Below are 15,069 nucleotides of genomic sequence, written 5' to 3' on the forward strand. Positions count from 1 at the left end.
CTGCAGATTTCTGCTGCTCCAACAAGCTGCACAGAGAAATTGACCTCTCAGGATCCTTTCAGAGGGCAGTAGGAATGGATTTGTCCTTTAATGGCTGAGCTGTGGGCTTAAGTTCAGCCCTCATGTCAGTATTCCACTGCAGGCATTGCCAGAAGTTGTGCTCAAGTTTAAAGAACAAAGTCAAGTTGCAGCAAACCAGGCTTACCCAGCATGGCTTTCTAAGCTGTCTCCTGCAGATTGAAGGCTCTCTGTTTGTGCTACACATGTTAGTTCTTAAAGGGAGTTGCAGTTGTAACCTTCAGAAGGGTTTGTTGTGAGGAATGAGACATGTAACGTGGATAGCTTTGAAGATGCTGTGAGGTTGGCCAGGTGCTGCACAATGGTGTTAGCCAGTCTTGGTAGGTAAACTCACTAAGGGGACTTGGAGAGAGATGGGCACAAGATTTTTAGTAAAGCCTGTTGTGACAGGATGAGGAATATTGGTTTTAATAAATACAGGTTTTAAACTCAGAGGGTAGATTTAGACTAGATAATAAGCAAGACATTTTCTTTATGATGTGGACAGTAAAGCACTGTAACAGGCTGTACAGAGAGGTGATAGTTGCCTCATCCCTGGAAACATTCAAGGTCACCATGGAGATGGATTCTGAGCAACCTGAGCTAGTTGGAGATGTCCCTGCTCATTGCAGAGGGGATTGATTGGACTACACACCTTTAAATGTTCCTTCCAACTCAAACTCTTCTGTGATTCTCTGAAATGTAAGACTCAGATCGAGCCATCAGTGAATAATGCCAAACCTCTCCCCTCTCCATAGCCAAAGATGACAAGATAGTTGGGCTCATTCCACTAGAAGATTTTTTTGCCTTTTCTAGTCTCTTTCACAGTTCTTATGTTCAATGCTGAATGTTTGATGTTGGAGATCCTAGTCCCAGCTCCAGTTTCCCCTTTGAAATTCTAGATCTTCTCCACCAGAGCTCCCTTTGCAAAAGCATTTAGCTCTGGATCCTCTGATGGCCCTTTTGTATCATCTCAGGCACTGTAAGCCCTTCAAGGACATTGGCAAAGTTTCATGCCATGGTGCAAACAGGGCAATGAGCTCCCTCCTTAGAGTGAGGGAGCAGACTGTGGCCTGATTACCTGTTGTTCAATTTTATTTGTATTTGGTGGAAAGTTTAATAGACTTGGGTGTTGTGTTACATACTAGAGCGCAAAGCTGGAGGCTGTGCCTATAAAAATAAGCATGAAGGCTGGTGGAGCTGGAGTTAGGCCAAATATTCTACTAAAGACCATCAAATTCTGCAGTAATCTCATGCTGAGTGGCTTTGGGAGGGGGAGGGTTTGTTGGGTAACACGCATGTGTTAATTGGAAATGGGAATCTTAGAGTTTAGTCATGTCTGGAAATGTCTGAGGTATGTCTGACCAAGAAAAATCTCATTAGAAAGCTGTAATTGTTTATTATATTGTTTTTGCAACTCTTAAACTTTACATTGATAAAATTTGCATTGCTGTTCCACAAAAGCTCTTTTCTGTAACTGTTGGTAACAAAAGCCCGTGGGAGTCTTTCGTTAACTTTACGAAGTAAAATGTGGCTCATGGGCAATGCATTAGCAAGTAGGAAAGAATCCCACAATGTTGATTATTTGAAGGTTTCAGGGAGCAGTTTGTGTGGTTAAAATGTGTGACCTGCAGACCGCATGGAAAACTTTAAATACATTCATAAAATTCAGTTGGTGTGTGATTGATGAATTTTTGACTTGTTCTGTTGAACTCCCTCTCTTAAGGTTTGTTTTTTTTTTCTAAGTTGGCTGAAATATGCTCGCCCAATCCAATTCAGCAATTATTTTTCCTTTGCAGTTTGGGATGCTGACAAACGGGAGGGGGCTATATCTGTCTATATATGCATTACAGTGACTCATGAATGGTAGAGATTTTGGGTAAAATGTAGTATTTGTATTGGTCTGAAACTTATTTCTATTCTGGGTTTGTTGCTTTGTGAGACATGTGGAAGTGTCAAGGGAGGTGTGAGGAGTCTGGAGGGGAGTGGAGCTGCGTAGGCTCACAGGAGTCAGCCTTTAGAGGTCAGATATGGTTTTATTCTGCTGCCCTGCACATTTTTCCCCACAGTTATGTTGTTTCTTGAAGTCTTCCCAAATTTGCAGAGGTCAACATTTTGTTCCTTACAAGAAAATGTTTGTTTGCTTTTTGTTCTTACAACAAAACAGAATCTTTCTCTGATGTCAGCGTTTAATTTGTATTTTCTGGTGCGTGGAGTTTGTGGGCTGCTTTGGGCAGCAGCAGTCTTATGTTACTGAACATTTGTTGTTTTATCACTGAAACATTAAATATTTGGCATTCCAGGGTAATAACTCTGTTTTATCTGTTTGAGGTACCATCCCTGTGGCTGCCTTCTGCTGGCATGGCTGTTGACATGTGCTTGTTCATAGACTGAGCTCCTTCCTGTTGATCTTAATTGCTTTAATATTTTAGGGTTAGCCTTTTTGGTTTTGACTTTCCCGTGTGTTTGTCTATACTATTGATGCATCCCATTTTCAGCTACCTTAGATTATTTAGGACTTCACCAAATTGCTATCAAGCACAGTGGCTTTGTTCCTGCTGCACTCGTACCTGGTATTCCAGATGCTACATTTGCAAGAACAGGGTAGGGAACACATTTATGTGAATGAGACCAATTGTCCTGGTCTGCATCAGCCTTGTGTAGCCATTCCATTGATCCTGTGAAGAAGAGTCTTGTGGGGCTGGGAAACACAAATGCAGCTTGCTGGGAAGGTCTCTGTGGTAGTAGGAACTGAGTGACTGTTGAAGTTCAATTTTATTCTCAGTTTCATTATGCTGATGCCAGCATGATCATGTTCACCTTTACAGTGTTGTTGTTGGGGCCAGGTGGGGTCCTTGGCTGGGTTTTGACGAGGGTTGTTGTTCTCTGTGGATTTTGGGTACGTCATAGCTGCGTGTGCGCTGGCTGGTGGCAGGACTGTGCTTTGCTGCTCCTGCAGCAGCACCCCTGAGAGTCTTTCCCCTGCCAGATCTGACCCTGCTCTCTTGTCCTTTCATGTGTTTACTTGTGTTCGTCCAGCAAGTCCATCCTGGGCTGCTGGTCTCCCTTTGGGAGTTTGAGCAGTGGCAGGTGTGGTGGCTGTCCTGATTCTTAAAGGCAGGGTGGTTTGAGAGCTGGATCAGAGCAGCCATCCATCTGCCTGTGATGGGAGCCCAGGGGACCTGAGCTTCCTCCCATCTCCTTCTCTTCCTCCCTTGGGGAATGCCTGTGTCAATTTGAGCAATTTTCCCATCAGTGCCTCAACAGTTTTGCCCTTTGAGGGAAGTTACTGAGTTGTAGTAATAATATTGTTGCAGCTGCCACAGGCTAGGACCTTGAAGCCTGCTGCTTCTTCAGATGTGAAGAAAGGCTTCTGTGCCCAAGGCACATCTTTTCTGTGATAGCTTGTGGCCTAAGAAGTATTCTGCCTCCCTGCAAATCTTGCCTTGCTTTGTTATCTAGATAAAAATCCTGTGGGTCCTCTGGCCCTTCACATCAGCCTGCTGCAGCAAAACAAACTTTATAACTTGCCCAGAGTCGGGAGTAAAGATTTTCACAGCAGGTTGGCTGCTTTTTACCTTGAAGGGCTTTGTGGGAGGAGAGTTATTTATCTCAAGGCAGTGCTTTGTTTCCTTTCCTTTTTGTACAGCTCCCACGATGCAGAGCCTCGTGTTTGAGGCACTGCTTGGAGGGCTCCGTGCAGCATTTGCATGAAGGAATAAGAAAACAGTCATAAGGATCAGAGAAAACTGAATGCATTTGGTGGGCTGTGTGTAGGGGTCTTCTCCTCCCCTACACATTCCTTCTTCTTTGCCTCTGATGTGATACTCTGAAAAAAGAGAGGAGAAAGTGTAGGAAATGCCTCCAGTTACAGTGTTAGCTTTGCCTCAAAATATTATGTGTTTCTTCACTAAGGTGATGATGACATCTAGGGCATTTATTGATGGTTTCAGTGCATGTTATATGAAACCAAAACACTGAAAGATTAATGAAGAACTGACAAATGAAGAAATAGAAGCAAAAATGTCCAAGGGCTGTAAAAACATGGCTTTCACCCTGAAGAGCATAGGATAGCCTTGGCTGCAACAGGGCAGAAAGTTCCCCTTCTCTCCCCCCACCTTTCATTCATACAGAAATAATGGAACATTTTGGAATGAGTGCTCTCACTGTTTTCACCAGTGGTTTCTTGGCATAGACATATCCAATCTCCAGCTACTGTTTGCTTGTGAAAACAAGTCGTTCTCTTTTGAAAAGTGGGCAAGCACTGATGTTTGGGGGTGCTTAAACACTGTCTTGAAAATTCCTCATGTCACCTTTGAGTTGACTTCTTCATTGCTTATTTTCAGGTTTTGCCTGTGTTTGTATCCTGTGTATGGACTCTTCTTGTTTGTATAAATCATTCCAGTGTAGCCAGAGAGGAGACGAGTAGAGAGGATTAGCCTGCTTCATTAACAACAGCACTGGAGTCTGTCATGATGATATTGAGGTTAGCAGCAATGCTCACTGAGCAGGGCAGAGATTTCTGTGCCCTCAAGAAGCTCAGCAGTGAAACCCGATCATCTGCGCTCGCGCATCCCCTCCGCGTACCCGCTCCGACTTGCAGTGTGGGTGTCTTCTGGCACATGAGCTGCTCTTACTCCAGGGCTTGGATCTCAAACAGCTTGCAGTGCACTTAAGGGTTTGATCCTGGCCACTGCTGGCTGCCCACAGCTTGTCCAGGCTGCTGCTTGCACAGTGGCTTGCAGGATCAAGCCCATGTTGAAGGATATTTTAGCAGTGTGGTTATCCTCTTTGACTTAGGTGGCCTGTGTTGTCGTTGTTTGCTCTGGGATGCAAATGTAGGCTTCTGCCTTTGTGTGACCTCTTTGAGCTTTCTTTTTTTAGTCATTATATCAGCCATTAATGTACTTTGTACAGGACTGTTATTTTGTCTCCTCGCTTTCTTATTTTCCTTGGTTGTTTTTCCCTTCTCTTCCCTTCAGGACCTCATCCACTGCTCTTCTGGGTAGGTTTTTTTACAACCTTTACTGTCCCATGCAGGTTTTACAAAGCTGCCTGTCCTGCTTAATAACTGCATTAAGCACATAGAGTAGCTTACCAGGATTGGGTTTTTTTTCCTATTACAACATACAGACTTTGTCCACTGTATTTCTGGGACTAAATTGCTGTTTCTGGGAAGGTGGGCTTGAGCAAGAGGGTTTTCATCATCATGGAGAATAGTCTGTGTTTGTTCAGCAGTCCAGTGATGTATCCAGTGATGTATTTCCCTGCTCAAGCTCCCAGCTCACTGAAGCACGAGCAGTGTTGGCCCAGGATTGCCTCAACCTGAAGTGCAGCTGCTCACCTTGGATCACAGGTGGGGTTTATTTTGTGTGTGCTGCTGTGGACCGGTGCCGGCAAACCCTGGAGTGTTACAGGATGAAATCCACGTCTGTTTGTTTGTTTGTCTTTTTCAAGTACCCTGCCCATCCCTTTCCACCAAGCAATACAAATATCTCCATTGCCATACACAGGAATGAGTAAATCAAAGCCCCAGAAACAGCAATGGGCTCAGGTGGTTTTGCTTTTAGTCTTGATGTCGCTCTCTTCCTTACTCTTTTCAAACATCATCTCTTGCAACTTTGTGCTTCCAACCTGAAAAAACACAGTGGACCAGAGGCAAAGTGCATTTAGCTATTTTGTTATGGCCAAGCACAATGTAAAAGAAATATGAGCTCACAGCATGATTGTTCAAATAACAGGTGATATTTTAAAACAGTACTGATCTATCTGGTAATGCTTGTTAAAATGGGAAACTTCGTTATAGAGTAAAGTTGTAGTTTTAAATTTGCCCGGCTTTGTTTGAGATTGAGACAGCTGAAAACACTTAGAACATGTAAGTACAGGCTTCCTCTGCCATCTCCTTGGCCTCAGCTGTTCTGAACATGCAGTGGCACACATGCTTATGAGTTGGCAAGATCCACAACTGCAGTAGGTCAGGCAAATACAAAGGAATATAGGTATTATATTAGAAAGATATTTTTCATGTGTCACATTAAAAAAAACCACCCAAAAACCAAAACACAGCTCTCCTCCACCCCAATGAAAACAGTGCTGGGCAAGCCTTGGTTTTGGATGAATTCCAATAAAACCTAGTCACACTTTTCTTTGATCTACTTTGTCTCCCATTTCAGTGAATCGTTTTGGAGGCATGATCTGAAACTCTTCAAAGATCTAGGAACCAAATGCTTATTTGAGCATAGCCATTACTAAAGGAATGTTTATTATATATATCTGGAGTTTTAAAATTGGCCTGCATAAATGGAAGAATCCAAGCTAGCAATCTTATTTTACTAAAATTTCTTTCCTATTTCTGTGCTCCAAAGTTTAACAAATTAAATAAATAGAGAGAAACCTTGGTGCCCCCTGGGAATTAGTGCATTTGCCAGGTACGTTTGCACTTGGGGCATTTTACAGCAGGACTGACTTGTGTGCAGCAGCAATTTCTCTGGGCTGCTACAGGCTATAAGAGGTAAGAAGCAGTGGGTTTGTTTTTAGCAGAGCTGACAAAAGGGATGTAGGCTACAATTCCAAAAGGCTTGCCACAAATCTGTGTAGATGTTGAATGATTTTAACCTCTGCAGAAGGTTGCTTTGCAGAGATTGCCACAGATCCAGAAAAGCTTTTAAGGCTACAGAGAGGGCTTTTACAACAGCCCCAGCTGGATAACTTCTGTGCTGCTGCCTCAACTGGTGTCAGCAGTGTTCCCTGGCTTCTGAAGATGCAGTCTCCTCTCTTCTGGCCCTTGGGGCTCTGCAAGTCTAACTTCGACAGGAGGAAAAACAGCTTTATTAATATACTGTGTCCCAGGGTGTGAAGTATTCTCCGTTAGCTGTACTAGCGCTCTTCCAAAGGATGCCCTTCTTGGGCTGGCCTGCACTGCCTCTATCCTGTGTATCAGATTTCACTGTGACCCTGGCAGCAGAGGTGTTTGGGGACCTTTCACTGAGCTCACTGAAAGGTTTCTGCAGCTTCTCAGCTGGAAATGTCCAGTTTATAGCAATAACGTTCCCTAACCTTTGACTGGGAAGAGGCTGCTGCCTGTACATTTCTCACAAGCAGCAAGAGCCTTGTTATCATCTTGCTGTTTGAGGCTTTTTCTTAAGCCAGTCTGCTTGGGTGAGAAAGGCTCAGAAGGCCTTGCATGGTCCCTGTAAACTGGAAGTAGCGCTAATATTTTGCCCCAGTTGGCCTCCAGTCCTAGAGGGAGAAAGTGGGGCATCAAAGAGTCGTGGTCATTGCATCTGGACCAGTATTTAGAAGTGATGTGTAACAAACATTAACAGCTTTTCCAGTTGAATTGGAGTTTGGAATTTTCTTCCTGCTTGAGATGTTAACCCCTTATCTGAAGAGGAAGGAGTTGTATGTGTTGTTTTGGTGGAGAATGCAGAGTGTGTTGTCATTTAAGCTGACGGAAATTTGAATGCTCTGTTCTGAAGCAGTGTTGCTGTGCCACATGAGAAATGCACTGAGAAATGATTGAGTGAGGGTCCTTTTGCTTTGTGTTCTGAGCAAACACAGAATTCACCTCTGTGAATTGCAGTAAAGCAGAGGTTGGGAGGAAGAAGTGTTATCAGGAGTCTACTTAGCAAAACTTCAGGAGGCAGCAGATCTCATCCAAACTTGCATTAGGACACCCTGTCAAACCAAGAAAGAAATCAAATTTCCTGGCTGTATTCTGTGCATCCATAGTCATGAGGCCACTCTTTTTTCATTTTTGTCCTTCAGCAGGGAAATTCAAGAATCTCTTTTGTCCCTGGGGTGCTGTGGTATGGTCTCCCACTATTCTTGGGCGTTCTGCTTTCAGCACTGGAATGTTCCTGTGCTTGTCGCTCGCTCGAGGATTTAAGCCATTTATTTTGTTTGTTTATAATAGAGCTCTGGTGGGAAGACAGATGTTATGTGGGAAAGCTATTTTCCGGATCTGCTTATCCCTGTTATGTGCAATCTCACAGACCACCAGCAGCAAGTAGCTATTAGGCATCAGCTTTGGGAGATTGGCATTTTCAGAAGAGGAAATGTATTAGTTCTTCTAAGCAGCTTTGCAACAAACCCAATGACTTCTTGGCACACTTTGGCTTGGTGTTTAAAATGGATTGGAGTATGTCTTTGTTTCAATATAGCCATTTGACCTTTTGAAATATTAGTATTTTAGGAAACGGCCCGTATTTGTTTGGATCTGGCAGCAAAGAGCTGACTTGAATTCCCAAAATACATTGTCTAAGCAGCACTTAGCTATGAAGACATGGTTCTAAATAAATCTCATTTAAATGCCTGTGTTCAAAATTAAAAATCAAGGTTTTCACTTTCAGTAATCTTTCTTTATCTTGAAGTCCCAGGGTGCTTCAAGGAACTTAGCAATTAAATTGTATGCTATAATGATAGCAGAATCGGGACAAGCCTTTGTGTTCCAAAGAATTCATGTTTCAAAATATGATGTTTGAGATTTGGCCTTCATCTCTTTTCTGCTGATGCTTTACAGCACTGGTTTCACAACAGGCTGAGCTCACAAATTCCTAAGATTTAAGAGGAAACAATTTATTATTGTTTTATCAGAAAAGTCCTAATTGGGCTATCTGTGCACTTGGGAAGACTAGAAAGCTTCTTAGTCTTGGGCATCTGTTAGTCTTGCCAGCAATCTGTAGACTTCCAAATTGCCAAGGCCGCATGTATTGAGAGAGAGCAAAGTAAACACTGTAGAAAGGCAATTTTAGCATTTCCATCTTGTTCAGCCAAAGAGATTAGACACAGTTGGAAAATTATTTACTCCATAGGGGGAGGATGACCACAAAACTAGAACAATTTTTTCTTTATTTGAAGAACATTTACATAAGCACACACTGTGATGTGTGCTTGAAAGGAGCAAAACTCTTAATTTTTTGGCTGCTTCTGATCCATCCCAGGAATAGGAAACACTACAAGGATGAGCTTTGAGAGTGGAACAACACACTTCTCCCTTTGCTTCTCAAAGATGGTCGTGAGTATGTTTAGAATCTGGAAATACAAATTGCACTTCACATCTGCTGAGGAACCATGGCAGTAACATGTCCAAGGCTGTTCCCCTTCAGGTTCCCTCTGTGCCTGAGGCTTTGGCAAGGTGACATAAAGCTCCTCCTTGGGAAGAGGGGCACAGTCCAGTGCCAGCCTTGCCCTTTGGGGTTTGGTGTGAGTGGCCAAGGGCTGCAGCAAAGCTCGTGTGACATTTGCCATGCAGATGGAGTCAGTTCTTCGTGAACATCTGTGTCCTTCTGCCTTTCCCTCCCCCAGCTGAATTAGTCACAGAAATATAGTATGATTGGGCTTTCTTTTGGGAAATGTTCATAAGAGGCTTTCAGTTATGCAGAAATAGCTACTTGGGACCCAACAGAGAGAGGTGTTTTGGAAAGTATGAACATATTTATTCATTGCTACAATTAGGCCTGTTTGTTTGTTTGCACAAAATTATTAAATGGGCAAATAATATATAAGCAGCAAAAGTATGTCAAAAAGAAAAACCTACAATAATTTTCTTTTTTCCTTCAACAGACATACATTGGCAGTGTGGTGATATCAATAAACCCCTACAGATCTCTCCCCATTTATACTCCAGAGAAAGTGGAAGAATACAGAAACCGAAACTTTTATGAACTCAGTCCTCACATGTAAGTACAGCAAAGAAATTTTAGTTTTCATTCTGGCCGGGAACAGATGGTACCAGCTGTCTCTCTTCTCAAAAGATCTGTTGATTAAAGCAACCAAAATGAAAATCACACCACCACTCCCCCAAAATGAATTTTTATTAGCTCAGCCATATTTTAAAGTGAAGTTAAAATGAGTTTCCCTTTTTCTTTCATGCACTTAGGCCCTGGTATGTGCATTTCAGAGCATTCCTCCCTAACTGTTAGCAGTAGCCAGTATTACAGCACTGTGAAGTAAGCAGTCTGTTTTCAAGGAAATCTGTTTCTTTCAAAGTCCAGATGCCTACTGGGAGCCTCGAGGTGTTAAATATGTGTTTGAATCATATAGTGTTACTTTTGATATTGGAAACTCTTAATTTATCTTTGTGCAATGCAGAAAAAAAACCCCAACCCTCTCATGATGAATGCAGAAACGTGTTGGATATGTCTGAATGGTAACTGTAGGAAAATTAGAGCTTGGTCTGTGCTGGCTGGAGATGAGCCCATTCATAAAGGACAGCCAGAGCACCCTAAGTGCATAATGCAAACTTTAGGACTAAAATAGGATGAATAATAGGACAAGGTGCTGTTTGCAGGTATGGGTGAGAGTAAGGTACGTGGTCTTCAAGCTCTGCATGTTGCAGTGATAATTTTACCTTGCCAGTTGTAGAGGTGAGGCTGGAGCCAGCTGTTCCTCCCCTCAGTGTGACACTGGAAAGTGTTTCCAGCTGTTTGTGAGGCTGCACCTGACCCTTCAGACACAAATTCAGGAGACTGACTGGGTCCATCAGTGGTCAGATAAGTGTCTAAACAGGGCCACACATTTATACATCTTCCTTCAGTGGTAACTTTTAGGTTAAATGAAAATTATGTGTAGAAACTGTTCTGGAAGTTATTTAGTTAACAGATTAATTTTTTGCCCTAACACTTCATCTGTCACTCTCCCAGAAGCATAGTCTGAAATGCAAACAGCCCAATAATCAGATCAAATAAGCTTCTGATATTTCTTGGACCTTTTGGTTCTGAACTCTGGCTAAATTCTGGTTTTCTTTCTTCACTGTTTTGTTTAGCAAGCCCAATTGCTTGCTAAATTGATACAGTTCCTTGCTAAAAGAACTTTTTGCTCTGCTCATTTTGCTCAGCTGCATAAAATTTGGTGTCAAATGATGGAGTATTTTAAAAATAAAACCTGTGAGTTAAAGTTTGTCTGACATTCTGAAAGTCAGTGTATGTACTTGGTTACACCTTGAATCGAGTACATACTAACATATTGATCTCCACATTTTTCTGGCTCTCTTGAGAGATGGTTTTTCAGAACAGAAATGGTCAAGAGTCATTCTTGTGTGTATTATGAGAGTCTGAACTTGGTAGAAAAGTATTTCATAAACATCATTCACCACTACTGACAATAATTGTATGATCAGGTTCCCACCTCACAGCCAGGACTTCTGGAGCCCAAACACTAGAAATCTACTTTAAGAGCAAGAGACTGAAGTGAGAAAATATTAACTTTTAATTTTTGTCATGAGATCTCAATTGTTTGATAGTAATAGATTTTCCTTGCAAGTTTGGATAGAGTCCCTAGTCAAGAAAAGTGCAAGCCTAATTTGTTTTGGACAGATATGATCTCTTCACAAATTTTCTTTATTTTGTACTGTTTTTGTGTGAGACTTGTCTTCTGACACCTAAGTGTCACAAGTGGACAAAATATCTTTAAAAATAAAGGATTAGGAAGTAATCTTTGTTTCTATTACTGATACATCATTTGCAAACTGTAGAAATAGAAAATATTTTTTCATGGTGACCTTGCTTCCCTTCCCACCTGTCTCTAGATGCTTATGGGAGTTGCAGAATCAAGAGAGTCTCTTTTGGCTCTGCTAAAATTGGTAAAATTCTCACCATCTTCAAGAGATATTTGGGCAGCATTGTAGGTGTATAAAATAAGTGCTATGTAGGCTGCCTTATGGCATCTCTGGCAAGCCTGAACCACTTTTCATCCCCTTCAGTGTGGAGTTCCTCGTGTTGTACCTAAGGATTTGTGCCAGTCCAGTTGTCCACTCTGCAAACATGGAGCTGGTCCTTGGATGCTGGTTGATAGATCCTGAGTGGAGCTGTCAGGGTGGCTTGGAGCAGGCCTGGGCTATTCACTGTGCCTGCCTACCCTGCTGGACAGGACAGACTGAGGGCTGACAGACTTGGGGATGGAGCTGGCATCATCCCACCCTTGGAGCTTGCAGCTAATTCTAGGGTTGGCTGCTCTGGCAGCAGTGGGTCCCTGCTAAAAGCAGGGTTCAGGCGTGCCTAGGGAGGCTGCTGCACTTCCTCACAGACCTTGCAATCTTCAAGGTGGTTCTTTTTTAGCTGCTCAGGAACTTTAATGAGGAGATGCTGCGAGACAAATTGCAATTTGTGGTGTTTGTTCTGCCGCGGGGGTGAAAAACCCCCCAGTGATTTGTGGAAATGTGCATACTTAGTTTTCTTTGATGTGTAAATCTCTGTTGAGCCATGGACTCTTCCGAAGAATTGATTGTGGGGAAGACCACTGGGAAAGGCTTTTGGCCTCTGTTGTGTGATCCTGAGCAAAGTAAAACTCTTGATTATTTCAAATAAAATGAATGCATCCAACCTACAAAGTATGTATAGAACTAAAATTAGATATACTGTGTTCCTTATTTCAACATCTCTTTTGTGTAAATAATAATAAATGTAACTTTGGTACTAGTGCTAGCTAGAAAAATGCACGCAATTAATTAAAACAAGATTTCTAGCAGTGGTTTGGTTAGAGATTGTTATAGAAACCAGGTCAGTATGGCACAAAATCTCTTCCATCTCCTGTTGGTGTAACAGCTCAAATTCTCCAGTCTGCAGTTTTGGAGAGAGCATTCAGGTTTGGGAAGCCCAGGATTTAAGTGTCAGCATCTCTAGAGCAGTCTGCCATGGATGGTTCCCACCGGGACAGCTCTGTGTGGAAGCTCCTGGAGGACCAAAATCATGTTTTATTGGTTTTCCAGGAGTTTTGTGTGAGCTTCTGTCTGGGCTGGAGCTACCTGAGTGTGCCTCAGTGTGATGGGTAAGGAGGGTGTGCTTGAGACTATCAGCTGTCCCAGGTAAAGAGCAGGCTTGGCCAGCACAGGGAAACAGAAGGAAAAAGAGACAGAAGTTTATAATGACAGGAAGGAAATCCATACCTGTGGATTTCCTGCCGTGTGTGATCACTGGAGGGAACACACTGTAGGGAGTGAAAAATCTGTTCAGGTGTTTTGTTAGCCCTAATCTGAGAGAGGAGGGAGGGAACACCTCGCCCTCTGTTCTGTGTTTCCTCAAGAACGTCTGTCAGAGTGACTGATGCTTTCAGTGACGCCAGTTAACACTTAATTGCAGGGCTTGGACAGGTTTGTTTTTCTGTAGGTTTTTTTTTTTTTAAATGATCTCTGGAAACTAGAGCAGGGTCACACTTTCACACTTTGAATGGGCACAGTCACACTTTGAATGGGCAGCCAAACTTGAATTGCTGAGAGAAAGTTTCTGGTCAGGTGATTTTGGATAGCGTTATAGCTGATAAAATTTGATCCAAGAGGGTTTTATTTTAATAGTTCATTCCTCCCTGAGTGCACTACTGTTGTTGTGGCACCGTGTAATGGAGGTGTTATTTTTCTAGGTCTCCTGGAATGCTATGTTTTCATAGTCTGTGGCTATTTGCATAGGTGTATAATAGGAAGTATACCAAGCTTTTTAATTGCTGGCTTGTTGTTTTTGTTTTAATGTTGTTAATCTTGCTGGTTTTGTCTTTATCTGCAAGGCAGGATCAAACTTGTCTCTGACTTGGCAGGGCAGAGTATGACATTTCAATGTTCAAACAGTTTGCTGCTTGATTTGTGCAGTTCTTACACTTCTGTTCTGCTCTCTCAGTTGATGTAATTACTCTTTCAGTTGATGTAATTGCTGCTTTGCTTACCTTGTGGCTGAGCTAGTCATGAGAGCAAACCAAGCTGTCTGTCCTGGTATTTTACATTGATTTTTACTGGTGACAAAGGCAGCTGCTGGCATCTTTGAAGTGAATGCAATGGGAAATCAAATAGATTATCATCCCACATATTTGTGACCACCATGCTGTATCACTTCCCTAACAGTAACAGATTGGCAGTAAGGGGTTGGAGAGTGGGTGCTTTCTTGAATTTTCTGTTTTAACCTTGTCTCCTGGCTACTAGCAGCTCTCTGTCCCTGGCAGGGAAGGTGGCACGTGGCTTTTGGCTCCCCTTTATGGTCTGAGGTGCCCTACCTGCTTGCTCTGAAAAAAATACAGATTATTTTAAGTTGAGGGACAAAGTAAAAGTGGCAGCTGTATTGCTAATGGCCAGCTGCATTCAAATAAGAGTTCAGTCACTCTGCATTTTTTTAGGCTGTGCACTGAAGTGTTTAGAGTGACATTAGAAATCTGGAGGTGGCTTTTATCAGACCCTTACTGAATTCAATGTAGGCAATTTGAAGTATATTTTATTTACTTATTATTGATTCTTTTAAATCAACATTTCTGAAGTTTTCTGAGTAGTTTTGCATGTAAAGCTTTCAAATTAAGACTTAAATTTATGCAGGCAACTCTAGAAAACCTGCTTGCTTTTATATGGGATACAAGCACAAATACAACAATGTGATACCTGTTAAAATGCAATAATGAGGAACTTTATGTTTCTCATTTACATTATTGTCATGTAGATAATTATTGGGATTAATCATTATCCTGTGGATATCTGCAGTTACTGTGACAATGGATACAATTTGCTGTTCGCTTTTCAGCTTTTGAGCTGATGTAAATGCTGAATATAGAAGTTAGATTTTTGCTTCTAGCGCTTGGGTTTTTTTGGTTTTTTTGTTTTTTTTTTTTTTTTGCTGGTGTTAAAGGATTGGATGTCTTCAGGAGCACCAAGACTTCAGAAAAAGACTCTCTTTCTTCTATGATGTAAAGCAAATATTTTTGTCTAGAGGGTGTGATAAAGCTTCAGCTGTGAAGAATAGTTTTTACCTGTATGTAAAAGTAGGTTTTTACCCATAGGTAGCAGAGTGGTAAGATGCATAGTAGCTGTCTTGAAGAACTTGGTGGTGGGATGAAAGGCTGTGACATAGTTAAGTGTCCTTCATTGCCCCAGTATGTTTATTTTAACATTTTTGTTTCAGTTTATACTTTCGTAATCTTAATTTTCTTTCTTTTTCTTTTTTTTTTCCCTTCTTTTCTAACCACCCCACTGTGGTTTTCCTCACTTTGCAGTATCCCATTTTACAGACATTTTGTTCTTATTCCTGATAATTCCTGACTTCTCCA

At 42.0% G+C, this 15,069-nt stretch overlaps 1 protein-coding gene across 4 annotated transcripts in view; it reads left to right on the top strand.

Annotated features, from left to right (window-relative positions):
* MYO1B (myosin IB) overlaps window positions 1–15,069 on the top strand; it is a 107,238-nt gene that overhangs the window by 17,779 nt on the left and 74,390 nt on the right. For all 4 annotated transcript variants that reach the window (XM_064718007.1, XM_064718009.1, XM_064718008.1 and 1 more), the window contains exon 3: window positions 9,622–9,737. In XM_064718007.1, the coding sequence (XP_064574077.1) occupies window positions 9,622–9,737 (116 nt within the window). The remainder of the gene's footprint in view (window positions 1–9,621; window positions 9,738–15,069) is intronic.

This window comes from Zonotrichia leucophrys, chromosome 7 (genome assembly GCF_028769735.1).
Source record: "Zonotrichia leucophrys gambelii isolate GWCS_2022_RI chromosome 7, RI_Zleu_2.0, whole genome shotgun sequence".
NCBI classification, from domain to species: Eukaryota; Metazoa; Chordata; class Aves; order Passeriformes; family Passerellidae; genus Zonotrichia; species Zonotrichia leucophrys.